General features: G+C 38.7%; 1 protein-coding gene across 2 annotated transcripts in view; it reads right to left on the reverse strand.

Moving 5' to 3' along the window:
• Window positions 1-26973, reverse strand: part of SPPL3 (signal peptide peptidase like 3) — a 139752-nt gene that overhangs the window by 36577 nt on the left and 76202 nt on the right. For both annotated transcript variants that reach the window (XM_024257214.3, XM_054528331.2), the window contains exon 2: window positions 10654-10731. In XM_024257214.3, the coding sequence (XP_024112982.1) occupies window positions 10654-10731 (78 nt within the window). The remainder of the gene's footprint in view (window positions 1-10653; window positions 10732-26973) is intronic.

Below are 26973 nucleotides of genomic sequence, written 5' to 3' on the forward strand. Positions count from 1 at the left end.
ATCCAAATTGTATCCTGGCTATTTGCAAGTCTAGGTACTGAAATCAATGTTTGTTTAGGTCAGGTGTGGTGGTTCATGCCTGTAATCCTAGCACTTTAGGAGGCTGAGGCTGGTGGATCACCTGAGGTTAGAAGTTCGAGACCAGCCTGGACAACATGGTGAAACCCCGTCTCTAATAAAAATGCAAAAGTTAGCTGGGCCTGGTGGCGCACACCTGTAATCCCAGCTACTCAGGGGGCTGAGGCAAGAAAACTGCTTGAAACCGGGAGGTGGAAGCTGCAGTGAGCTGAGATCACACCACTTCACTCCAGCCTGGGCAAAAGAATGAAACTCGGTCTCAAAACAAAAAACAAAACAAGAAAAAGAAATCAATGTTTAAATGATCAACAGAAGGACTTGACCCATGGCTTTTTCATCACAGACAACCATTTACCATCACAGAAAAAAAATCCATCTAAATTATAGCATATTATATGCTATTATTTTGTCTTTTCTTCAACTATGACTGAACAGGAAGTAGTTATGGGTCAAGGTGTAGGAGGTAAACAAATGTCCAATTATTGATACTTACATAGAACCTACACTAAGAAAGACTAAGAATCTGGGCAGGAAGAAACAGTCTCTGACTCAGCAGCTGAGAACGTCCAGAGGGTTAAAATGATAATAGCAGCTAAGCTTGATTGAGCTCATACTGTCAGGCACTGTGTTAGGTGCTTTACAGGCAATGTTTCTTTTGATTCATAGAAAAACTCCATGAGTGGGGTGACCACAAATCCCAGCTTATGCCTGCTGCCTTGGCAAAATTATGAAGGAAACAAAAATATTTCAGCCAAAAATATACTTCTTTGACATATTTCAGATGGCTTTCAGAAGGGCTGGAAATACAAGAATAGCTGAGAGAAGCTGTGTGGGGCAGGTTTGCATCTGTAGAGAAAATATGCATTGATGAGGTGGAGGCATTTCTCGGAGGCCCTACCTTGTCCAGACCATAGGAAAGATTAATTGAGAATCTGACACCTTAGAAGGTCAGAAAGAAACATATTCCATCTATTTTCTCTCAGGGCTGCGACCTGTGAGGTTTCATCTACATGACAGGACCACCTGTGCTAGCTGGGCCTCCTCTTCTCTCTCTCCCATAACCTGTCTCACCATCATAACCTGATTTACCACCATAACCTGTCTCCCCACACTCCAACACCTCATTCTTTCTGTAACCTCAAGGTGGTATAAAAGCATCAGCCATCTGGCCATTTTTTTTTTTCAGATCTTATATTTTGTAAGACTTTTGTGCACATTAACAAATCTGTATGCCTTTTCGATTAATCTGCTATTTGTCAGTGGATTTTTCAGCGAGGATTCAGGGGGCACAGAGAAGTTTTCCCTTGGCCCTGTTACACCAAGTAATGGGCTCAATGCTTGACGCACTACATCTTTCCACATCAGTACATACTCCTTTTTTCTCATAAAAACAAACAAAAAAAACCTACAGAGTATTTCTCCCCAAGTAAACTTGATCTGGTATCATTTTTAGATGAGCTGCACATAAGCTGTCTTACTACAGAGAAATATTAAGACCAGCAGCCTTTACAGGTGAATGATATGGTTTAGCCTTGAACTGGGTGAGGTCCAGATGGCCACTGACCCTGTCAGCTAATTAGTGTCAGTTAGAATGACAACTCATCAACATTCTTCAACTTTAAATTGGGTGTAAGTATAAATTTCAGTTTGGTGTTTTGGTCACTTTGATGTACATTTCACATGAAATTTATTACAGACACTATATCAAGTAGTAGATTAATATTCTGTGAGTGCCTTAATAAGATTTTAGTGTGGCTGAGGTAGAGATCTGGTTATATTTGCCCTAAATTTGTTTCAGGCTAGAATTAATTCAGTTGCAAGGAACAGAACTTTAGAAAATCAACTACTCATTTCTTTATGTCCTAGAGTGGATTAAAAAGGATTTTCTGAGGAAGATTCTAGGCCTGCCTTTAGGAACTTCCACTGCCTGACTCAGGACAAGGGGAAACATGGGCTTATATTTAGGTCTTATTAGGTTCCTTGGTAGTGATAAAAATACGAATGCACCATGAGTGCTGTTAAGACAACTAGGTCTGTATTTAGCTGGCAACAGAATACATTTCTGGGCTGCTGCTGCTGTGTGTGTGTGTGTGTGTGTGTGTGTGTTTTTTTTTTTTTTTTTGAGATGGAGTCTCACTCAGTTGCTCTGTGTGTGTGTGTGTGTGTTTTTGAGATGGAGTCTCACTCAGTTTGTGGCCCAGGCTGGAGTGCAGTGGCGCAATCTCGGCTCACTGCAACCTCTGCCTCCCAGTTAAAGCGATTCTCCTGCCTCAGCCTCCTGAGTAGCTGGGATTACAGGCATGCATCAACACGCCTGGCTAATTTTTTTATTTTGAGTAGAGACGGAGTTTCACCATGTTGGCCAGGCTGGTCTTGGAACTCCTGACCTCATGTGATCCTCCCACCTTGGCCTCCGAACGTGCTGGGATTATTACAGGCGTGAGCCACCGTGCCTGGTCTGCTATCAATATTTATTAACAGATCAACATTCAAGAATAACCAGTTTAAGAATTAACAGCCCATTCACTTCTCCAGATATTCCAAAATATAACCTGTGCTAAGACCACACTTACCAGTAAGATGGTTATCTAAACCACAACATCCTGTTGCCCACTGTGCACCTTCAATTTTGGAAAAACCGCTTTTGCTGAAACACATTTTAATGCAATGCCACCAACTTACATTGAAGGTACTATAATTCATTCAACAAACACTTATTTGAATGCCTACTGTGAGATGAATGAAACTTAACGTTATATCCTCTTTATGAAGGTCGTTAGGATAAAAATCTGTGATCTTAAGGTCAAGAACAGTTGCAATTCACCTGAACAACTGGGTTCTTTTGATTGAAGGAAGCTGAAAGAGTTTTACATTCTTTCTTTTTAAAGCTGGCTGCTACAAAGCTTATGATGGTCATTGTGAACCACTAGTAACAGGGGTGCTGGCATTATGGTATGCATTTTTACATTTCTTTTTTGGCTCTATTTTGTCTCCACTCATACTTTTACTTTTCTTTGGCCCCATTTTAACTTTCCTTGAAGTAACTTGCAAAAGTTAGTACATGCTCTGAAATCGGGCAGTGCAGAGCACAAATAAACAATTGTAGGAAGCAAAATGGAGGGGAGAGCATATCAGTTTATTGAAAGTTATACTCGTTCATCCATTTGCATTCTGATACCTGAGGACACTGTGAATACTGGAGGAGAAAAGCAAATTGGAATTTTTAACCTTAACATTTTAAGAATATTTTTTTCTCAGCTCCAGAAAGGACTGAAAAAAAGAAAAAATAATAAAATTTTCATTTATAAAAAATTTTAAAAAGGAAGTGTTTTTTGATAATCCTACTATTGAGAGTGAGTACAATGAAGCAGGGACTCACTGGTTCAAGGTAAACACTACATGGTTAAACTTAGGTTAAGTTAAATATGTGTTCCTAGAAAACTTAGTGGTTTTATAAATTGAACATTTAATAGTGAATTGATGAAATTCTTAAATATATAAAAAAACTTGTCTACACACGCTGCAATGGACAAAATCATTCCCTACGTCATCTAACAAGTTCAAGCTTCTGTGTATGATGTTTTCTTCAAGTAGGACGAGTTATGGAATGACAAAAAGGGTAGCTCAAAAGATAATAAATGTATTACACACAATTAGAACATCATGACAATTGTGAACCATAGTGACACTTGTTCTGGTGAACCCTGGTCTAACTACAATTATATGCACTTAGAATGAAGGGCATCACAATCATATCAAGTATAGTTCTTATTAAAGAACTCAGTATCTCTGCAGGCTTACTAACCTGATGTCGTCTTCATAGAGTAGGTTTGGGTATAAGTAAATGAACTGCCCTCATTACCTAAGAAAGCATTGGTAGGTGCTTGCCTTTATAAAAAAGGAACTAGTTACTCTAAAGTTATAAAACAAATGACCAAAAACTAACTCAAGAAAATCTAAATAGCCTTTTTTGAGCAATGTTAAGACAGAAACTGTTACTAGAGATAAAGAGGAACATTTTATAAAAGTCAAGAAGTAGATAACAATTATAAGCATACAGAAAGTGAAAAGACAAACCCAGAGGCACTTACTAAAAAAAACCCATTTTCACAATAAAGAAAGAACTCTCAAAATTCAACAAGAATAAGAAAACCCAATTTAAAAATGGACAGAAGAGTTGAAAAGACAGCAAAGAAGAAACATAGATGGCAAATGGGCACATGAAAAGATGCTCAACATCAGTAGGCATTAAGAAAATGCAAACCAAAACTATAATGAGGTACGACTTCATACCCACCAGAACAGTAGAATAGCTATAATCATAAAGATAGATAATAACAAGTGTTGGTGAAGAAAGTGGAGAAACTGGAACCCTCATACATTGCTAGTGGGAATGTACAATAGCATAGCCACCTTGGAAAACAGAAGCATTTCTTAAAATGTTAAGACTAAGAGTTACCATTAGACCCAGCAATTCTGCTACTAGGTATCTGCTTGAGGGCAATAAATATGTTATGTCCACACAGAAACTTGTACACAAATGTTCACAGTAACATTATTAATAAAAGCCAAAAAAGGGAAACAACCCAAACGTCTATCAACCAATGAATGGAAAAACAAAAAAGAGTATTATTCAGCAATAAAAAGGAATGAAATACTGATAACATGCTACAACACAGATAAACTTCAAAAACATGCTAAGTGAAAGAAGCCAGTAACAAAAGGTCACATACTGTATGACGCCACTTATACGAGAGGTCCAGAACAGGCAAATCTATAGAGATAAAAGGTAGATTCATGGTTGCCTAGGGCTGGTGGGTAGGGAAAGAGGAATAGGAATGACTGCTAACTGGTACAAATTTTCTTTTGGGATGATAATGTGCTAAAATTGGATTACAGTGATGGCTGAACAATTTTGTAAATAAACTAAAACCCACTGAATTGTATACTTTAAGTGACCAAACTTTATGGTATTTATATCTCAATAAAGCTGTTAAAATTTATATATTTTATAACTTTTATATAGTGTATAAAAGTTATACACTATATAAATTGAATGGACAAAAACCACAGGATCATCTCAATAGAAGCATAAAAACACATGATAAAATCCAATACCCATTCATGATAAAACTCTCCACAAACTAGAAATAAGAGAAATTTCTTCAACCTGATAAAGGGCATATATGAAAAATGTACAACTAACTACATACTTAACGGGAAATGCTTTCCCTGAGGGATTAGGAACAGGGCAAGGATGGATGTGTGCCTTTGGCACTTCTATTCAACACTGTACAATAAGGGAGAAAAAGGGAAAAAGACAAAGTCTTTCAGAATTGAAAGCAGCAGCAAAACTACCTTTATTTGCAGACCACATCATCCTATGTGCAGAAAATTCTAAGGAATCATAGACAAAAAACTACCAGTACTAATAAATGAGTTCAGCAAAGCTACAGTATTTGAGGTCAATACACAAAAATCAATTGTAATTTTATATACTTAGCAATGAACAATCCAAAATGAAGAAAAAAAATTCATCAAAAATAACATCAAAAAGTAAAAAAATACTTGGGAATAAATTTAACAAAATAGTGCAAGCCTTGCACACTGAAAATTACAAAACACTTAATAGAAATTAAAGAATATCTAAAATATCTAAATTAAAGAATATCTAAATAAATGGAGACACATTCCACATCCATGGACTGGAAGTGAACATCATTAAGATAGCAATTTTCCTCAAACTGATCTATAGATTCACAATGCCTATCGAAATCCCTGCAGCCTTTTTTTTTTTTGGTAGAAACTGACCTGTTGAACTTACAATTTATATGGAAATGCAAAGGATCCAGAGTAGCCAGACAAATTTGTAAAAGAACAACACTTACTTTAAACGCGACAACAATCAAGACATTGGCACTGGCATAAGAAGAGACATACAGACCAGACCTAATAACTATCTTTACTTTTATGGTTGATTTTTTTTTAAGAGACAGGGTCTTGCTATGTCACCCTGGCTTGAGTGCAGTGGTGCGATCATAGTTCACCGTAACCCCAAACACCTGGGGCTCAAGTGATCCTCCCACCTTAGCTCCCGAGTCGCTGGGATTACAGGTGCATTGCCACCATGTCAGCAATGCATTTTTGACAACGGTGCCAAGGTAATTCAATGGGTAAGTATAGTCTTTTCAACAAATGGTACTGGACAAGTGGATAACCACGTTTATAAAGATGAAATTAAATTTGTACCTCATGCCATACATAAAAATTAACTCAAAATGAATCATAATTTTAAATGTAAGAAGCAAAACTATAAAACTTCTTAAAGAAAATGTAGGAGAGCCAGGCGTGGTGGCTCACGCCTATAATCCCAGTATTTTGGGAGGCTGAGGCGGGCGGATCATGAGGTCAGGAGATCGAGACCATCCTGGCTAACAGGGTGAAACCCCGTCTCTACTAAAAAATACAAAAAATTAGCTGGGCGTGGTGACGGGTGCCTAGTTCCAGCTACTCGGGAGGCCAAGGCAGGAGAATGGCGTGAACCCAGGAGGCGGAGCTTGCAGCGAGCTGAGATCACACCACTGCACTCCAGCCTGGGTGACAGAGTGAGACTTCATTTAAAAAAAAAAAAGAAAGAAAGAAAGAAAGAAAATGTAGGAGAAAATCCTTGTACCCACGTACCAATTTACCAGTTTCACATTTTATGGATCACGCTTTTGGCACATCATCAAAAGCATGATCCATAAAATGTGAAATTGGTAAAGTGGTTTTAACAAAATTAAAATGTTTATATTCCAAGGGACACTATTAAGAAAATGAGAAGGCAAGCCAGAGACTGGGAAAAATTTATAGTTGCAAATCATATGACTGAGAGAGAATTTTTGACTAGACGTTTCACCAAAGAAGATAAACAGATGGTTAATAAGCACAGGAAAAGATGCTCATCAACTTTTCAACATCCTAATATCAGGGAAATACAACCCAAACCACTATGAGATACCACTTCACACCTTACTACTGGAATGGCTATAATAAAAAGACAATGTGTTTCAGAAAGCCCTTACCTGTCACTGAACGGTACACTAAAAAATGGTTTAAATGGTACATTTTATGTTATATATATTTTACCATAATAAAAAAATGGCCCCTAACGATTATAAAGAAAATGGGAGGCCGGGATCGGTGGCTCGTGCCTGTAATCCCAGCACTTTGGGAGGCCAAGGCGGGCAGATCACGAGGTCAGGAGTTCGAGACCAGCCTGACCAACATGGAGAAACACCGTCTCTACTAAAAATACAAAAATCAGCCGGGCATAGTGGCACATGCCTGTAATCCCAACTACTTGGGAGGCTGAGGCAGGAGAATCGCTTGAACCTGGGAGGCGGAGGTTGCGGTGAGCAGAGATTGTGCCCTGTACTCCAGCCTGGGCAACAATAGCGAAACTTCGACTCAAAAAAAAAAAAAAAAAAAAAAAAGAAAGGGAAAGGTGGTGAACTCAGCAGGAAAAAAACAAAAACCAAAAATATCTTCCCACAAAGAGAAACGCAGCTTTAGATGGCTTCACTGGTGAATCCCATCAAACATTTAAAGACAAAATTACATAAATCTCTTCCATAAAACAGAAGAGGAAAAAACACCAACTTATTCAGCAAGTTCAATTTAAATGTATAATTAAAGGCATCATGATTTACTTTTTGCAGAAATGCCTTATTAAAGTATAAAAGATAAAAAGGTTCTGAGCTGGAGGTCCTGAAAACTGCTTCAATCCAGACTTTGTTACCAATTGGTTGTGTAATCTTTGTCAAGTTACATCAACATTTTCATTTTGGGCTTCAGTTTCTTAGTTTCTTTTTCTTTTCTTTTTCTTTTTTTTTTTTTTATTTTTTTGAACCAGGGTCTCACTCTGATACCCAGGCTGGAGTGCAGTGGTATGATCACTGCTCACTGCAACCTCCACCTCCTGGGCTCAAACATTCCTCCCAGCCTCCCGGGTAGCGCCACCATGCCCAGCTAATTTTTGCGTATTTGGTAAATGGGGTTTCACCATGTTGCCCAGCCTGGTCTTGAACTCCTGGGCTCAGGGCATCTGCCTGCTTCAGCCTCCCAAAGTGCTGGGATTACAGGTGTGAGGGACCACGCCTGGCCAGTTTCCTCATTTGTAAACAGGGAGGTTTACCAGAGAAATCCTTTCCATCTATATAATTCTATGATACACTTATTACATAAAATTTGGTTTAAAATTTGCTCAATCCTAAAATGATATAGCCCTTCAGAAAAACAATACAGTAATATGTAGTAAGAGCCATTTCATACTCTCTGTCGCAGTATTTCCACTTCTGGATATCTATCTTGGTGATATAATTCAATAAAAGCAAATACTCCATAAAGCTATCATCACTTTAACAGCCCACTTGTCCAACAAGAGTGGAATAAGATGAGTAACACAAAGAAATGTCAAATTACTAAAACAATATGAAGATAATTTGTAGAAAATATTTGTCTGGTGCAAAGAATCAGAATATAAATGATTTCAACTATGAAGATGTACACAGTATATAAACATATGCCAAATGGAAGGTAGTCTGCACTACTGAAAGTAGTATTAGGGTTGTGAGTCTAAAGATGGCTTCTTCTGTGTTTAATTGCAAAGTCCTTTGAAATATTAATGCATTATATACTCAAAGGGAAAAAAATCAAATTCTTGTCCACAGGGTAGAGATGAAAAATATCAACATTACATTGATAAGGTTTTAAGTTCCTCTGGTTTGATTAATGCTTCTGAGAGTGGTTATGAATCTGGAGTTCTCAGTAGACATCTCAGTGATTAAAACTTTTGGCCAGGCATGGTGGCTCACGCCTGTAATTCCAGCACTTTGGGAGGCCAAGGCGGGTGGATCACAAGGTCAGGAGATCAAGACCGTCCTGGCTAACATGGTGAAATCCCATCTCTACTAAAAATACGAAAAATTAGCCGGGCGTGGTGGCAGACGCCTGTAGTCCCAGCTATTCGGGAGTCCAAGGCAGGAGAATGGCGTGGACCCGGGAGGTGGAGCTTGCAGTGAGCCCAGATCATGCCACTGCACTCTAGCCTGGGTGACAGAGCAAGACTCCGTCTCAAAAAAAAAAAACTTTTATCGGTGTATACTGAAATTACCCATAATATTTTACTTGTTCTACTTAGTACTGAGGTAAAGACTGCAAGTCTGTGATTTTACAAAGTAGCCATTAAAATTCAGATATAACACTGCATAGTTAAAAATCTTTATGCCTGGGTATTTCACTTATCCCTATTACTTCCTTTCAAGTTCTCAACTTATAATTCCTCAAGCAGCATTTTTTGGTAGGTTCATAAGCCACTAAACTATTTGAGTTATACAACCATTAAAGTTCCTCTCGACTGAGAATAGTGGAAAAAGGGAGTGTGTGTCTAGTGTTTCCATTTTCCCTCCTATTCCTACGGCTGCCTGCTGAGATGAGAACCTCAGCAGGATCTAGTCTCAGCATCTCCAAGGTTATCAGAGAGAATACCTGGTAATGCTACAATGCACGACCCTATTAATAGTAAGATGAACCATATGAAATTGTTTCTGTGGGCCAAAATATTAATAGTTAACCATCAGCAATTTTGTATGGCTCAACCTTGGATGTCAAGCCTTTGGATTAAGAAAAATATGATGTAAATTTCCGCAAGGACATAATCTACTTACTTACAAGCATTTTAGGACAACATAATTTTTTTTTTTTTTGAGACATAGTCTGGCTCTTGTTGCCCAGGCTGGAGTGCAGCAGTGTGATCATAGCTTATTGTATCCTCAGTCTCCTGGGCTTAAGTGATCCTTCTTCTGCCTCAGCCTCCTGAGTAGCTGGGACCACAGGCACTACCACCATGCCTGGCTAATTTCTTTAAAAAATATTTTTTGTAGAGACGGGGTCTTGCTATGTTGCCCAGGCTAGTCTTGAATTCCTGGGCTCAAGCAATCCTCCTGTCTCAGCCTCCCAAAGTGCTGGGACTATAGGCATACGGCACTGTGCCCGGCCAAAGATTAAGAACTTTATTAGCATCCTGGGTACAGTTTTACTTTGGTTTCCCTGGTCTTTGTAAGCCTACTAAAGTTATGTGACTATACTTTCATTTTTGGTTAGGAAAAAAAAACATGAAATGTTCTCTTTGTCATTCTATTACACTATTACATGGATATTTAGTAATTTTTTTTTCATATTTCAAATTGTCCTTCCATTTAAACTCTTTGTTCCCTTTGAGATTCTAGAATCATTGTCAAAGACTCTCTCCTTAACCTTCTCAATAAAGAGTGCATTAGGTGATTAATTTCAGAACCAGCATTTTAAGCAATTAGTTTTTACATGAAAGCATTAACATGCTAAACTCATAAGCACAATGAAGAAGTGTTTAACAGCAGCCAATTAAAGAACAAATAGCAGAACTCTCTATTCTCAGTCAATTTCTGCCGAAGTCCTGTTTTTCTTCACAGAGTAAGTTTTGGTACCAGCACTTTCAGAACAATGCTTCCTTCTTCCACCTCCAACTTAAATCAACCCCATTTGAGAACATCTTACCTGAAACTACCATAGACTATAAGAAGAATGGAAATCAGAAATGTAGACACTTGACTGGAATCCACCAGGGAATAGGCCCTAGAGAAATAAGAGGAAAAAAATTTAAATCACATGCAGTGAGTCCTAATGGAGCTTACAGTCTAATGGACTTCTATAAACCCCACTGAGCTTTGTTTTTATCTTTAAGAAGGAAAAAAGGTATAAATTAGCATTAACAAAATAACACAATTAAAATGAGATTTGCTAGTTTAACATGAAGAATAAATTGGTAGGTTTACAGCTATTATTAGTAAATATTTACAGCATGTAAAATGACATCAATGTAAAAATCCCATCTCTGTATATGTTTACAACATCCACCGCCTAATTTAAAAAGTCATCCACCCCCCAATTTAAAAAGTAACAAAATATCTACCAAATCTGTGCCAATGGCAAAAGTCTCAATAATCAGACTTTTATCCAATTACATTTGAATCACTAATAGTATTTTACTGGTTTTGCTCGGTGATGAGGTAAAGCCTGCATCTCCTGAATTCCCCATTTCCATTTTTCTAACTGCCTATTGATTTTCTCCATCTAGATGGCCTACAAGAGGTTCTTCAAAGTCAACAAATCCACCACAAATATTCTCTCCATCTTAGCTGATCCTCTCAAGGAATGGTATCACCATCCCCTCAGCTGCCAAAGCTAAAAATCTGCTGCATTCTTGACAGCCCTTTCTCTTACTTCCACATCCCCAACTACCCTACTTCTCCTAATCCCACTGCCAATCTGTTAGCTCCCTTCTATGGCTTGGCTATTGGAAATCTTGTTTTAAAGGCTGTCTCCATGAGTTCACCCTCCACATTACCCATTCTTATTTGTCAGGGATTTTCCTAAAACAAATCTTCGCAGGTTTTTGTTGTTGTTGTTTAATTTCCATTCAGCAAAGTATTTAATACTACCTACATGCCAGGCACTCTGCTAGCCACTGGGATATACAGTAATAAATAAGAATGCCTTGGTCTCTGCCTAAATGTCTTTTCTAAAGAAATGAACAATTTCACCCTAAAGAAATAAAAAAATGAACATAACTGAATGAATATAATCATGAAGAATGTTACAAAAGACAGAAAGAGAAGTATAGGGTACTATGATAATGTATATCAGGTGGATGCAGTCTAAGAACAGGGGAGCTTTCCTTAGGGAGGAAGACGATTTAGAGAGACACAGGACACAATAAATAGGACCTGGTGATTGTTTATGGGAACCAGCAGAGGGAAGAATTGCGGTGATCCCTAGGTTTCTGCTTAGCTGGGTTTGTACCATTAAGGGGGGAAAAAAAAAAAAACATAAGAGGAACAGATTTTTTTTTTTTTTTTTTTGAGACAGTCTTGCTCTGTTGCCCAGGCTGGAGTGCAGTGGCATGATCTCGTTCCACCGCAACCTCCGCCTCCTGGGTTCAAGGGATTCTCTTGCCTCAGTCTTCCGAGTAGCTGGGATTACAGGCATGCACCAGCACGCATGGCTAATTTTTGTATTTTTAGTAGAGATGAGGTTTTACCATGTTGGTCAGGCTGGTCTCGAACTCCTGACCTCAAGCAATCCACCCACCTTGGCCTCCCAAAGTGCTGGGATTACAGGCATGAGCCACTGCACCTGGCCAGAGGAACAGATTTTAAGCTAAGGTTTGAATGTACTGAGGAGACAACTGGATATTGAAACCGTTCTGAGCTGAAGAGAGCTCATCACCTTCCACATGGTAACTGAAGCCATAGGTGTGTGTGAATGCCTCACAGCAGCGAAAAGAGGACCTAGGATCAAGGCCTGGGAAATCTCCAAATTTAAAGATCAGGTAGAAGAAGGAACTGCAAAGAAAACCAAGATGAAACAGAGACAGAGAAGGAAAACCCAGAATAGCAGGTTATTTCAGAAAGGCAGCAGAATTAAATGTGGCCTGAATTTAATCCCTTGCTCTACCACTTACTAGTAGCTAAGCCAGTTACTTAGCCTCTCTAAGCTTCAGCTTTTCATCTGTAAAATGGGGATAATGACAACCTCAAAGAGTTGTTAAAGGATTAAATGAGGAATTCATATAAAGAACATAACACATTAAATACTCAATTCACACTCACTGCATTAGGAGGGAGACGTTGCCAATCATGAATGCTGCTGAGAGGTCAAGAAAGACAACTGGAGTGACCACTGGGTAAAGTGGTGAGGATGGAGTCAGACTGAAATTGGCTGAGAAGTTAAAGTTAAGGAAATGAAGACAGTATTTTGAAAAGTGCAGGGAAAAGAATGGCAGCTGGAGGGTAAATATAAGAATAAGGGAGGTCTTAAAACGTTATTTTATTATTATTATTTTTTTTAAAGATGAGAGATGCTCAACCTTTTCTGATGCTGACTGGAAATTAAGCCCGTGAGGAAAGACTGATGCATACAGAGGAGGGCATTACATTTCCTTTAATCGTTGTAAAAAATAAGACATATAATAAACTTTCATGATACACTGCTGTGGTCTATAATGGCAGGCTTTTGGATCCTTAGCTTTTTTTTTTTTTTGAGACGGAGTTTCACTCTTGTTGCCCAGGCTGGAGTGCAATGGCATGATCTTGGCTCACTGCAACCTCCACCTCCTAGGTTCAAGCAATTTTCCTGCTTCAGCCTCCTGAGAAGCTGGGGTTACAGGCACCCCCCCACCACACCCAGCTAATTTTTTGTATTTTTAGTAGAGACGGGGTTTCATCATGTTGGCCAGGTTGGTCTCAAACTCCTGACCTCAAGTGATCCACCCACCTCGGCCTCTCAAAGTGCTGGGATTACAGGCTAAGGATGCACTGCACCCGGCGTGATCCTTAGTTATTACAGATACATCCTGAAGTATTTATGGGTATGTTAAAAAAAAAAAAAAAAAGTGAACTGGGGAGTCCATTACGCTGAGATGGCTCCAGTGTCTTGGGTTCCCCTAAGGAAGCCAACTGAAATCCAACTCAGAGTAACTCAACCCATCAGAAACTGCCAATCATACCTAACCAGGGGCTTTACCAATCAGAAACTGCCAACTAATCTCTACTAGAGAATTTCTACTTTAACCAATCAAGTATTTTCTTTCTTTTGCTTTTGCAAAAACTTTATAAAAGTTTTGCCCTCAGGCCCCCTCCAAGGAGCTGTGATCCACTTGTGATCTGGTGCTGCCTGATTCATGAGACACTGCTCAAAAAAACTCTCCAAAAGTTAAACATAAGTTTATCTTTTAACAGGTGAAATAATATGATTTAAGATTTGCTTTAAAATACTTTAAGAAAATAAAACATGGGAGGGATACACCAAAAAAAAAAAGGCAAATTTTTTAAAATTATGAAGCTGGAATGATAGGTATATTGTATTCTTCTCTCTTCCCCCTACACCAGGCTTTGAGATGGTAAGACAATTTGAATACAATTAAAACTATTAGAGGCAGATGAATACAAGAATATATGTTTTGGATCATGAATTCTGTTTCACGGCACCTCACAGGGGTGCCGCCTTTTCCTACATTTCAGTCAGCCAGGGAGTGGAGAAAGGGAAGGTAGGAGACATGAGGGCCACTCGAGCCTCTCTCTTCGGTCCCATCCAGCAATGATGCAGCTGTGGCTGTCCAGGGTCCTCTTTTGAACAATCAGATTATGTAGACAAGGCTCACATACCAAGAGATATCTGAGCTATCATGTATCATGTATTAGGAAAATGAACTTCATCAATTTCTCTTTATTCTAAAATTATGTTTCTTGCTATGTGACATAATCGTTGCACACATCTTCCAAAATTCTGAAAACAAGAAGGAACATTTTCTTAAAATTAAAAAAAATTATGACTAGGTTATATATTCATACAAAAATCAAAAGTATATTAAAAAGTACATACACAGAGGTCTTATTCCCATCTAGCCATCCCCCAACCCTCACCCTCTCAGTCATTTTTAGATAACAACTTTTAAATAACCACATTTTTTAGTTTCTTATCCAGCCTTCTGGAGTAAATATACAATATAAGAACATTATTTCTCACCACTTCTTATGAAATAGGTAGAATATTAAGTATACTGCTCAGTATCTCCCTTTACCCCCCCTTTTATAATATAGCCTAGAACTCTTTCTGTATCAGGATGTGGAGAACTTCCTTTTTAAAATTTTCTTTTAAACATCAGCATGGTAGTCCATTGTGTAGATGCCCCACAGTTTTTGTTTTGTGTGTGTGTGTTTTTTTTAAAACAAGTCCCTTACAGGTGGACACTGGGGTTGTTTCCAAAAACTCTGATGTTAACAAGTAATTCTGTAATAATGGGCCTTGTAAATTGTACCTGCATTGCACACACATGAAATGACCTATTTGTATAACATTCCTCAAAGTCAGATTGCTGGCTCAAAGGGGAAATGCACTTGCAATTTGACAGATGTTGCCAAAGTGCCCTACAGAGAGGTTATACCATTTCACACTCTCATCAGTAATGAATTAAATGTTCCTACTTTCCAAAGTGAGTATTGTCTAACTTTTGAATTTTTACCCATCTGAGAGATGAAAACTGGTATCTCAGTATGGTTTTTATTTGCATTAAAATTGTAATTAAAATTTAAAAATTAAAGTGAGATTGAGCAGCTTTTTTTTTTATGATTAAAGGTCAGTAGGTATTTTTAAAAGGCAATTTAAAGTTTTCTCCAGGCTCCAGAGCTATAAAAAAACAAGAGCGGCTTTCTTCTGAGGAACTTTTCTTCTGATGGTGTCTTACTTGGATGACTTTGTTTTTGTGTCCTTTGTATTTTGAAGCATATTGTCACTACCTTCAAGGGAGATTAAATATCGACACTTCCCAAATTCACTGCCTTAAAGTTTGATACTATTGTTTAATTATTTTGCTACATCTCTCAAATCAATGGAGACTCTCTAGAAAGTCTTAACCTCAGACTTCAGGAAGTCTGGAATTTTTTTTTTTTTTTTGAGACAGAGTCTCGCTCTGTCGCCCAGTCTGGAGTGCAATGGTGCAATCTCGGCTCACTGCAACCTCCGCCTCCTGGGTTCAAGCAAAATTCTCCTGCTTCAGCCTCCCAAGTAGCTGGCATCACAGGAGTCTACCACCATGCCCAGCTAATTTTTGGTATTTTTATTAGAGACGGGGTTTTGTCATGTTGCCCAGGCTGGTCTCAAACTCCTGACCTCAGGTGATCCACCCACCTCAGCCTCCCAAAATGCCAGGATTACACGCGTGAGCCACCACACCTGGCCTGGATTAAATTTTCAAAAACCAGCTCCTCCCTGACAGATCTTCTGCACTGTGCTCCAGCCTCTGAGGAGCTGTAGCTACTGACTTTCTTCATAGTCTGTTTTTCTAGATGAAGGTTTAACCGTGTGCAAAATACAAGAGCGTGACTAAGGTTGCCAGATCTCACCTCCATATCCTGGCAGTGAGCATGTCCCCCACTGCAGAACTAAATGCCTGATTTCAAAAAAAGTGTTCAGATGTTTAATGGTTTCTTCTAACTTAAGTTTTGTTTTAGCTTTCAAATAAACCTATACAAGAAAATCTGATTAAAGTTCACCCCTAATATTGTACATGGTATTTTATAATTTATAGTAAGATCTTAAAAAGTTCTAACAATTTTGCAAATCTTACCAAATATCACATAACATATAGCTTATTTTATGATATTATTTGAAATTTCATATACTATTTTCAATTCAAACTATCATTATAAAAGTTTTTGTTGTTTCTTTTTGGAGACAGGGTTTCACCTGTTGCTTAAGCTGGAGTGCAGTGGCATGGTCTTGGCTCAGTGAAACCTCCAACTCCTGGACTCAAGCAATCCTCCCACCTCAGCCTCCCAAGCAGCCAGGACTGCAGGTCCTAATTTTTGTATTTTTTGTAGAGACAGGGTTTCACCATGTTGCCCAGGGCTGGAGAACTGTGAATCTCTGTGATTACTAGTGTTTTTTAAGATCAAGAGCCAGATGTACTTCTGATCTTAGCTGGCCTAATTCCAGAGTCTCTCAAACTGACTTCAATATCTGCCCAAAACTGGATGACAAACTGAAGTTTCTATCTGTAATTATACAGTAATTAGCTATGTAATCCTCCCTGGGCAATCCTTTGTATCTTTCTATTATCTATAAAATCCTCTTTGGGCCCAGATAAACTCGAAGGCCAAATTAATTTTTATTTTTCAAGGGTCTAAGTTTTGGCTGGGCGTGGTGGCTCATGCCTGTAATTCTGACACTCTAGGAGTCCAAGGTGGGAGGATTGCTTGAGCCCAGGAGTTCAAGAACAGCCTGGGCAACAAATGAGATGTGACTCTATGAAAAATTAAAAAAAAAAAAAAAATCGGCCAGGCATGGTAGGGCATGCCTGTAGTTCCAGCTACTTGGGAGGCTGAGGTAGGAGGATCCTTTGAGCCAACAAGCTTCAGGTTGCAATGAGCTATGATCGTGCCACTGCCCTTCAGCCTGGGTGACAGAGCGAGACCCTGTCTCAAAAAAATTTAAAATTCCGTATTTTTATATTGTTTTGCTTTCAAAAACAGAAATATTACCAGAAATACTCTTTCCATCTTTCATGTTGCCCATCATTGACACAGCCAAAGATGCACTGCCACAGATGACCCTGTTTCCAGGTGACTAAAATTGGTAATTTTCCTCTTTTAATCACCCAATATTTACAGATTTAAAAATGGCTTAATATAAAATCTTACATTATACCAGTAGACATATATGAAGGTAAGCCATCATCTTACCCTGGGTAGCAACTCTGGTTTGTTTATTCAACCCATGGGAAATTCTTCTCTAGGGTCTTTTTAAAAAATGTGGCCAGCCTTAAGGCTAACTTACAAACTCTACATTTTTACATTTTCCCTCTGCTAGACTGCTTTATCCCATATTTGTTTATGCCCTTGGTCTCCTGAAGTAGGCTCACTTTTCACCCACTGTACAAGCTCATAAAAATGAGCACAGAGCAGTTTCAAAAATGTCTAAAGGTTTTCACTGCTGGTAACGACAGGGAGGAAGAGGGCCCCTCCTGTATGATCCTCTATTCTGCTCTTTGCCCACACAAAGAAAGCAAGCCTTCATCAGCATTTCAGAAATAGACACAGATTTTACTACGTAGGAGCTGGGATTTGGGGATCTGGGGTAAGACTATGATAAATGGAGTAGACAGGGAAGAAAAGGTATTCCAAGGAAAAAGGGTGGCTAAGTCTGGCCAATAATAGGAAATCAAAGCCCAACAATCTTATTTCACAGTCTCTCCCTATCCTACATTTCAGACTCTACCAAAGCATCAACAGAAATGTGTCGTTCTTCAGGCCCTCCTACTGAGGTGTCTGTTCCCAGAGGCTCTGGGCAGACATGAAAGACAGGAACTACTCTATTCTGAGATAAAGGAATTCTTACTGAAACACAAAAAGAAACTAAATACATGCATTTGAGACACGCCAAAATCAGGTTAGCCAAATGTATTGAAAATAGTCTTGAAGACTTTGTCAACTGATGTATCAGTACAGGCCAGTTGTTCAGTTGAAATATTTTATATATTCATTATGAAGACCACTAATTCTTTAACTACATTCCTCCAAGCCTTTACCTTAATAGACAAAGAGTTACCAGAAATGTCTCTCATATACAAGACTAAACTCTAAACCCTAAGATTTTTAGAACCATGCTGGATTTTAGTAACTGCTCTACAGTCAAACATCTATTTCTAGCTACTTTACCAGCAAGTGCTTATAACACATATCCTGCTAAAAATCATGCCAAACTGAGACACAGAGAGTACTGTTCTATAACGTGTTCTATGTGTCAGCCTTCCAGCTATACAATGAAAGCATTCTTGTCCACCCGAAAACCAAGCAACTACTATTCTAACACTGCACAGACATTGCCTTAGACCAGCACTTCTCAAACTTTGTGGTTGCAGAACAATTTACACTCTTAAAATTGAGGACTCCCAAAGAGCTTTAGTACATGTGGGTTAGTGATATTCACCGTATTAAATTAAAACTGAGAAAAAGTTAAAATATTAATTTATTTATACATAATAAAACCATTACATGTTAACATAAATAACATTTTTAAAGGGCAAATATCTATTTTCCAAAACAAAACAGAACAAAAAAATTAAGCGAGACAAGGGACATTCTTTACATGTTTGCAAACCTCTTTAAGTCTAGCTTAAATGGAAGATAGCTGGATTCTCATATCGGCTTCTGCATTCCATCTACTGCCATATGTTGTTTGAACTGAACTCTATGGGGGAAAAAAATCCAGCTTTCCACAGATGGATAGTTGCAAAAGAAGGAGTACTTAATAGCCTTTTCAGATAACTATCAATATTCTTCTTTGATACTACACTAAAATTCAACAAGTGGTAATTTCTTAAAGGTTTACTGCAATGTGGAATTTGAAACTATCTCAATGGATTTTTTTTGGATTTTACTATATTACATTAAAATCCACTGGACTATCCTGAATTTTGTGTGAACATTTTACCCATGGATGATTTTGTAACATCATGCATTGGTAATCTGGAAGATACTGATTTGCTAAGTTACGCCGCTCTTCCAGATGTTGTCTCTTTTCATTATACAATATCTGAAAAATCATATTTGTTAGTATAATTCTTGGGGCTCATGGTAGCAAATACAAATTTTCAAAAATTCTATTTTCACTTGAAAGCTCAAATTTTATCACTGATAAAAACACTTTTTTTCCCTTTAAGTGACAGGCTCACTTGATTCGTTTTTGAGAAACTATCTGCCAAATATGCCCAACAGTCATTCTTTCAAGTAAAAATGGTATTCCAATTTTAAACAGATCTAGTTCAGTTAGCATCTCGAATGACTGCACAAGTGGTTTCCTCAAGATAACCAATGGTACTTTGGTATACAGCAGAAGTGCTTTGTGGAAATTTTCCATTTTATCATTAAAAATTTCCATTTTATCACTTAGTGTACTCAAGGGTTAAAACTTAACAAAAGAAACTTTTACTGCTTCGTCAAGAACATTCTAAGTGTAAACGGCATTTCAGAAGATAACCTGTGTGCCTGGTGATGGAGAATACCATGATTACCAGTACCGCCTGGTGCCACTGCCTTGATTCAGGTGAGCACCAGAGGTTTTACCCACCATTGCTTTGCCACCATGAGAAAAAAGGTGCAAAAATGAAAAAGACAAGTAATGTTAGTAGTATTATGAAAACCGTTTGACCCTATGGACCCCATGACAGGGTCTCAGGAATCTCCCATGGTCCATGAGCCACATTTCGGGAATTGCTGCCTTTTACCTTTATCCATAAGCTCTGGCTATGCAAACTGCCAACACCTTCTCACATGCAATTCTTACAGATCACAAAACATCAAAAGTTGTTAGAATTTTTTTGCTATCCAAAATTTCAAATTTAAAAATTATATGCAAAAAATAACTTGTATTCCATGCTTACAGAAATGTTCATTTTTCCCTTTATGGAAATATGTTGAAATAGGACTTAATTTGTATCTTTATCTAAATTTTTTTTTTTTTTTTGTGAGACAAGAGTCTCATTCTGTTGCCCAGGCTGGAGTGCAGTGGCACGACCTTGGCTCACTGCAAGCTCTGCCTCCCAGGTTCACGCCATTCTCCTGCCTCAGCCTCCTGAGTAGCTGGGACTACAGGCGCCTGCCACCACGTCCGGCTAATTTTTTCTATTTTTTAGTAGAGACGGGGTTTCACCGTGTGAGCCAGGATGGTCTCGATCTCCTGACCTCGTGATCTGCCCGCCTCGGCCTCCCAAAGTGCTGGAATTACAGGCGTGAGCCACCGCGTCCGGCCTATCTAAAAATATTAGTCTAACATTAGAATGTTGGAGATCATTCTTTTCCACATTTCCCCATATTTTAAAGGAAAAAACCAAATATGTATTGCAAGCTTAGTAATAGAATAGGTATGTTATGAAATAAAAATGTAATACATTAAATTTAACCATTTACGTGCAAGGTACAAGTAGTAAATAAAATAGTTACTTAAGGCTGGGCACAGTGGCTCACGCTTGTAATCCCAACACTTTGGGAGGCTGAGGCAGGAGGATTGCTTGAGCCTAGTAGTTCAAGACCAACCTGAAAAACATAGGCAGACCCTATCTCCACAAAAATATCAAAATATTATCCCTGCATTATCACAAAATATTTCATGGAAAGACATATATGAAATATACTATACGTTAATATTTTATATTTTACCAAGACTAGTACAATGAAAAAATGATTACTTCCATCAGAGATACAAAATCTGCTGACTGAGCAAATTCATATGAAAGAAAGGTATTAGTCTTCAAGGCAGTAAAGATGATCTGGAGTAATTTTGTTTTCAAATACATCTTATTGCCTAGGATAGATAAAAGAAAGGATTTATTGCCAGGGGCAGGGGGGAAGGGATTGAAACACAAAGAAGACCCCACATTAAAGGCTTCGATGGCAATATGCTTCAACTTTTTCCTATGAATTAACCTCTAAGACAGGTCCTCACATCATAGTTTCAAAAGCATGCGCATTTTATCATGACTTGAGCATACAACCAGCAACACACTGTGGTTCCTGTGCTCAACACTGCAGCCGGAAACAGCCCTGTACTGGCTGTAACAAACATAAGGCAAGGGAAAAAAATTAGGCAACTGGTTTCCTCAGACAAAACCAATAGGTACAAGCTGGATAAAGCAGTTTTGCATTTTTATTTGGCCAAGGGACTCATTTACAGGAAAAAAAAATTATAATGCAGCTTTTGAAGGTATCTTTGTATCATGATCCAAGACTGCTTTAGAACTTGTACAAAATAAATCTCCTTAAAAACTTGCAAAAATCTATGTTAACATGCTGGTAGAAATGACTATTTCATAAGAAAAATGCTACTGGATATCTAAATACCCTCTCAGGATATATGCTCATAAAACTTAATAAAGCCTAGGTATTTGCCCCAAATATTTGAAAGCAGGGACTCAAACATACTTGTACACCAATTTTCACAATGGCTTGGCTGTGAATAATGGGTTGGGTTGGGTGGAAGTAACCAAATAAATTGTGGTACAGCCATCCAATCAAATATTATTCAGCCTTAAAAAAGAAGAAAATTCTGATACATGCTACAACATAAATCAACTTCAAAAACATGATGCTATGTGAAATAAACCAGAAACAAAAAGACAAATATTGTTATGACTCAACTTATATGACAGACCTAGATTAGGCAAATTCATAGAAACAGAAAGCAGAATAGCGGATACCAGGACTGGAGAGAAAGGGAATGGGGAGTTTTTGTTTGATGCATACAGAGTTTCTGTTTGGGATGATGAAAAAGGTCTGGAAATGGATAGTGGTGACTGTTGCACAAAACATAAGTGAATGTACTTAATGCCACTGAGCTGTATGTACACTTAGAAACAGTTCAATGGTAAATTTCAAATTGTATGTTATATATATTTTACAATAACAACTTTTATAAAACTTTATGAAATTTTTAAAAACTGCTCTTAACCTCTAACAGAACTGGTTTTTACTGTATCAGTTTCATTATAAGATTATTCCCTGCCATTTAATGCTGACAATAGTTTTAGAAATGATTCTAGAAACGAAGTCTTAAAAGCATCCATACAATTCCAAAATCTAAGTTCAAGAAGAAAATTTCCAATGACTTATAAAAATGAATGCTACAGACTGACATTTAATTATTTCCTGGGGGCTAACCTCTCCTAGTGACAAATTCTGTGGACAAGCAAACAAGAGCCTAAGAGTTTAAATCCCAGTTCATCCCTTACTTCTATCAGGACAAACCAGAGTTTCTGTCTGGGATGATGAAAAAGTTGAAGAAGGAAAGTCTCTTGAGCCCCAGAGCAAGGAGGGATTAGACAGACTGAATTTCAGTAGCAAATCTCCAAAGACCCTGGGGGCACACTTCTACCTGCATATACCACAGTCACCTCAAATTCAACACATCTAAAAATCAAACCAAATCTCTCCATCATCTTGCAGTATCTAATGTCTGTTACAAGCTCCAACTAGAATAAATGCCTCTGGTCACTGTTCTGTCCTATCTTATATATCATGACATGCATGAGGACTCTGCTAGGTACTGGCACTCCATGATAAAGACTCAGCCCCTACCACCCACCAAGAATTGCCTAACAGGGAGACAAAAAGTAGTAAACAGGTTACCAAATTAAACAGACAGGTGTAGGAACTCAGCATGGAGGCCTATGTGACAGTGCGACCTGCTGGGAGATCACAAAGTAGTCAAGCAGTTCAGTTGGGCTAGAGAGGAGAGAGCAAGAGTGAGTGATCATGTGTGCAAGAGACAGAAAAAGCAAGAGCTAGAGCATATTCCCACAAAGGTGTCTGTGAGAGATGGAGAGTATGTGTGTGGTGGCGGTGTGGGGGGGCGGCGGCGGTGGCAGGGAGGACAGGGAACAAAAGGAAGAAAGTCCAGTTCACAAGGGCTACCAAACCTAGGGATCTGGCTGTATTTGCCATCTTCACTGCTATCTCCTTGTCACACTGTGCCTTCTATCCCCAGCACTCCATGGAATTTGCTCTCCCCAAGATCATCAACAATCTTGTTGTTAAACACTTCAGTCAATATCTTACTTGATATCCCCGCTCCCCTTGCAGGATCTGACAACAGTAGCCACTTCCTTTTCTTGAAACAATTTTATCCCAGCTCCCACGACATCCTACTGGATTTCTTCCCCGCTCTCTGGCTCCGTACTTTGTCCGTCGTCTCTGCCCATCAGGGCTCTGTCATCAGTTCTCTTTACTTCTTACTCCACACCTCATCTCTGGGTGATACTGTCTACTCTCATGCCTTTGGTTATCGTCTATATAGGCTGATGATTCCCTTTTCCAAGTAGTAACAGCAATCTTTTACTGAGTCATGTGCCCAGCACTGTCCTAAGTGCTTCCCATTATGATCCCCATTTTGTACAGATGAAAAAACAGAAACATAGTGGAGTGAATTAACCTATTTGTTTTACTATAGTCATTGTGTTTTACATAATTCACTCTATCACAAAGAATTTTTTTTTTTTTTTTTTTGAGACGGAGTCTCACTCTGTCGCCCAGGCTGGAGTGCAGTGGCACAATCTCAGCTCACTGCAAGCTCCGCCTCTCAGGTTCAAGCAATTCTCCTGCCTCAGTCTCCTGAGTAGCTGGGACTACAGGCGCCCACCACCAAGCCCGGCTAATTTTTTCTATTTTTAGTAGAGATGGGGTTTCACGGTGTTAGCTAGGATGGTCTCGATCTCCTGACCTCGTGATCTACCTGCCTCGGCCTCCCAAAGTGCTAGGATTACAGGCTTGAGCCACCGCACCCAGCCCACAAAGAAATTTAAAAGAATGGCATGAAGAATTGTTAGGAAGAAGCAAGTTGAAGACCTATGTATCACATAAAACCACTTTTATTAAAAATGGGACTATTTCACATTTCTGTGTTGAGTTTTTAAAATAACACTAAAAATTTTTTTTTAATGGAACACAGGATTCTGGTGGAAACGTTAGCAAAAAAGACAAAAAAGTGTTTAGTGATGTCTGATTTGGCTATATTTTTCACTGATACTAAATACTAAAAGCTTATGTTCTTCATTCAGATATAGAATTTAACAAGTAATACTACAGAGTAAGTTCTATAGTAGAATTTAATTTTCAAAGAGCCCAATTTAAATACAATGGTTTTCTTAAACTTTTATTTTTTCTGAGACAGGGTCTCACTCTGTTACCCAGGCTGGAGTGCAGTGGCATGATCACGGCTCACTGCAGCCTTGACCTCCTTGGGCTCAAGTGATCCTCCCACCTCAGCCTCCTAAGTAGCTGGGGCCACAGGCACATGCCACCACACCAGGCTAATTTTTTTTTTGTTTGCAATTTTTGTAGAGATGGGGTTTCGCCATATTACCTAGGCTGGTCTTGACCTCCTAGGCTCAAGTGATCCTTCAGCATTGGCCTCCCAACGTGCTGGGATTACAAGCGTGAACCATGCCTGGCCTTCTTAAACTTTTGACATTGTTTTTCACACAGAAAACAGTAACTTCCATGCCCTATTCACTTGAAAAGACAATTTAAAAACACTTAAGTAGCTACTGTAACAACATATTTCTAGAAAGCCTAATTGCAGATGGAATGGAACAAATGTTAAAGGGTAAACATGCCCCCCACCCCCAGTCCCTTTCTCATAGTGTGCCCTTCCCTATATGACACTACCTTAAGTCTACTGGATAGTCATTATATTTATAACACAAATGGAATCTTAATTACTAACACCTTAAACTCTTTAAAAAAAGTTTGGACAGATCCAAACTTATGTAACGTCAGTTTGATCCAGAACAGTGTTCACAAATTTTAATTCATTAAATCCAAAATAATAAAGTTTTACTGAATTAATAATTGAAAAACTATATAATCCAGCCAATTATTTAGTTTGAAAAAACAAGCCTAACACACTAAAAAGGAAATTATGGCAAAAGCAGCCCCAATTCAGTTAACTGAATTTGTTATCAAACAGACCTGATGTATTCAGAGAAAAATTTTTCTGTGAGTTATGAAACACTAAAGAGCATCTGTTTATTGAGCACCTCAAAGGAGTTTGGCTTGGTAGAGAGAAAAGAGAGTGGAGGCAAGAAAACAAATCCCAAAAGAATAAAGGTGATGATCTTAACTCTCTAGTAATAGGGCACAGGTACACAGGAATATCAACAGGAGCAAGTATCGCTTGTCTTACGGAAGAGTGGAATTCCAGAGAGGCTCACTGCAAGATCAGCTTCTGTTTACAGAGGGGTTAAATTATGGTGTACTTGAAGTCAAGGTTTGTTAGCAGGATTTTAGCTGCTGGAGTTTTAACGTCACCTGAAAACACTGCTTTTATTCAACTAGTAGAGTAAAAATCATAAGAGTGTATAATATTTTTGGAAAATTAGGAAGAAATATTCAGTGTAGATGAATTGGGCAGAAGAGACTAGACTCAAGGAGACCAAGTAAGACTCTTATGATAATTTAAGCATGAGGTGATCAAGTCTAGGTTAGTAAGAATTGGAAAGAGGAGGTGCTATAGTCACAAACTATATTTTGAAACAAGAACTAATGGGATCTCTCTTTGTCCAGGGTGTCCATCTCTGGTGACACACTCACTGGTCAAGAGAATGAAAGCAGGGCAAGAGTTAGGCCAGGCGCAGTGGCTCACACCTGTAATCCCAGCACTTTGGGAGGCCGAGACAGGAGGATTACCTGAGGTTGGGAGTTCGAGACCAGCCTGACCGACATGGAGAAACCTTGTTTCTACTAAAAATACAGAATTAGCCAGGCATGGTGGCACATGCCTGTAATCCCCGCTATTCAAGAGACTGAGGAAGGAGAATCGCTTGAACCTGGGAGGCAGAGGTGGCGGTGAGCTGAGATCGCACCATTGCACTCCAGCCTGGGCAACAAGAGTGAAACTGTCTCCAAAAAAAAAAAAAAAAAAAACAAGAAAGAAGAAAGAAAGAAAGAAAAAAAAAAAGAAAGCAGGGCAAGAGTCAAAATTTCCATGGGTTATGACAAACTCAAACCTAGACCTACCTGCCTTGCCCTCTAACAGTGCTGGATACCTGCCTGGGCACCAAAATCCCAATTTAGGCACTCATGTGTGTAGCAGAGACAGTTAGAGGTCACAACTTAAGGCAGAACCCTTGACACGGATCACCTCCACCTGGCCTAAAGCTTACGTAACAGCAAGCCCAAACAGCACCACCAAACAGCGCCAGGGGAAACCTGTTCAGTGTTACACAGCCTAGTAAGTGATAAGAGTCTCTGCAAAATCGATCCATAAAGCAGACACTCAGCTGTCTCTGGCCTTAGAAATAACAAGAATATTTAATACCCTTGTTTTTCAGAAGTATATACAAAGGATCAATGACTAAGGTCTTTGATCTTTAGCTTCTCTAAAAAGATTCACATTAAACAATGTCTTGGAGTTTTCACCTAAGTTTATACCTGGAGTCCTGCTGTCCAGGACTCCAGGAGGGGAGAAAACACCAATACAATTTACTGTTTGAAACCAATAACAATGAGATGCCCTGGGTGATTTTATTTATGAATTTTCTAATTAATCCTGACAAAATTGAGACATTCATAAAATGAGTGTCAAAATTTAAAAGTCATATACTGGAAGAGGTTATTTTTATTTGGTAGCTATAAAGCGTGCTGGACTCTGTTCTCCAGTTGCTGATTTCTACCAACCCTGAGAATGTTTTCAGCGGAAACTTGACTTAACAGGAGTCAAATTCTTGGTTAGAGTTTAAATCACAGTATTTCGAAAGTGTGGGTTTTA

Source organism: Pongo abelii, chromosome 10, assembly GCF_028885655.2.
Source record: "Pongo abelii isolate AG06213 chromosome 10, NHGRI_mPonAbe1-v2.0_pri, whole genome shotgun sequence".
In the NCBI taxonomy this organism is placed as follows: Eukaryota; Metazoa; Chordata; class Mammalia; order Primates; family Hominidae; genus Pongo; species Pongo abelii.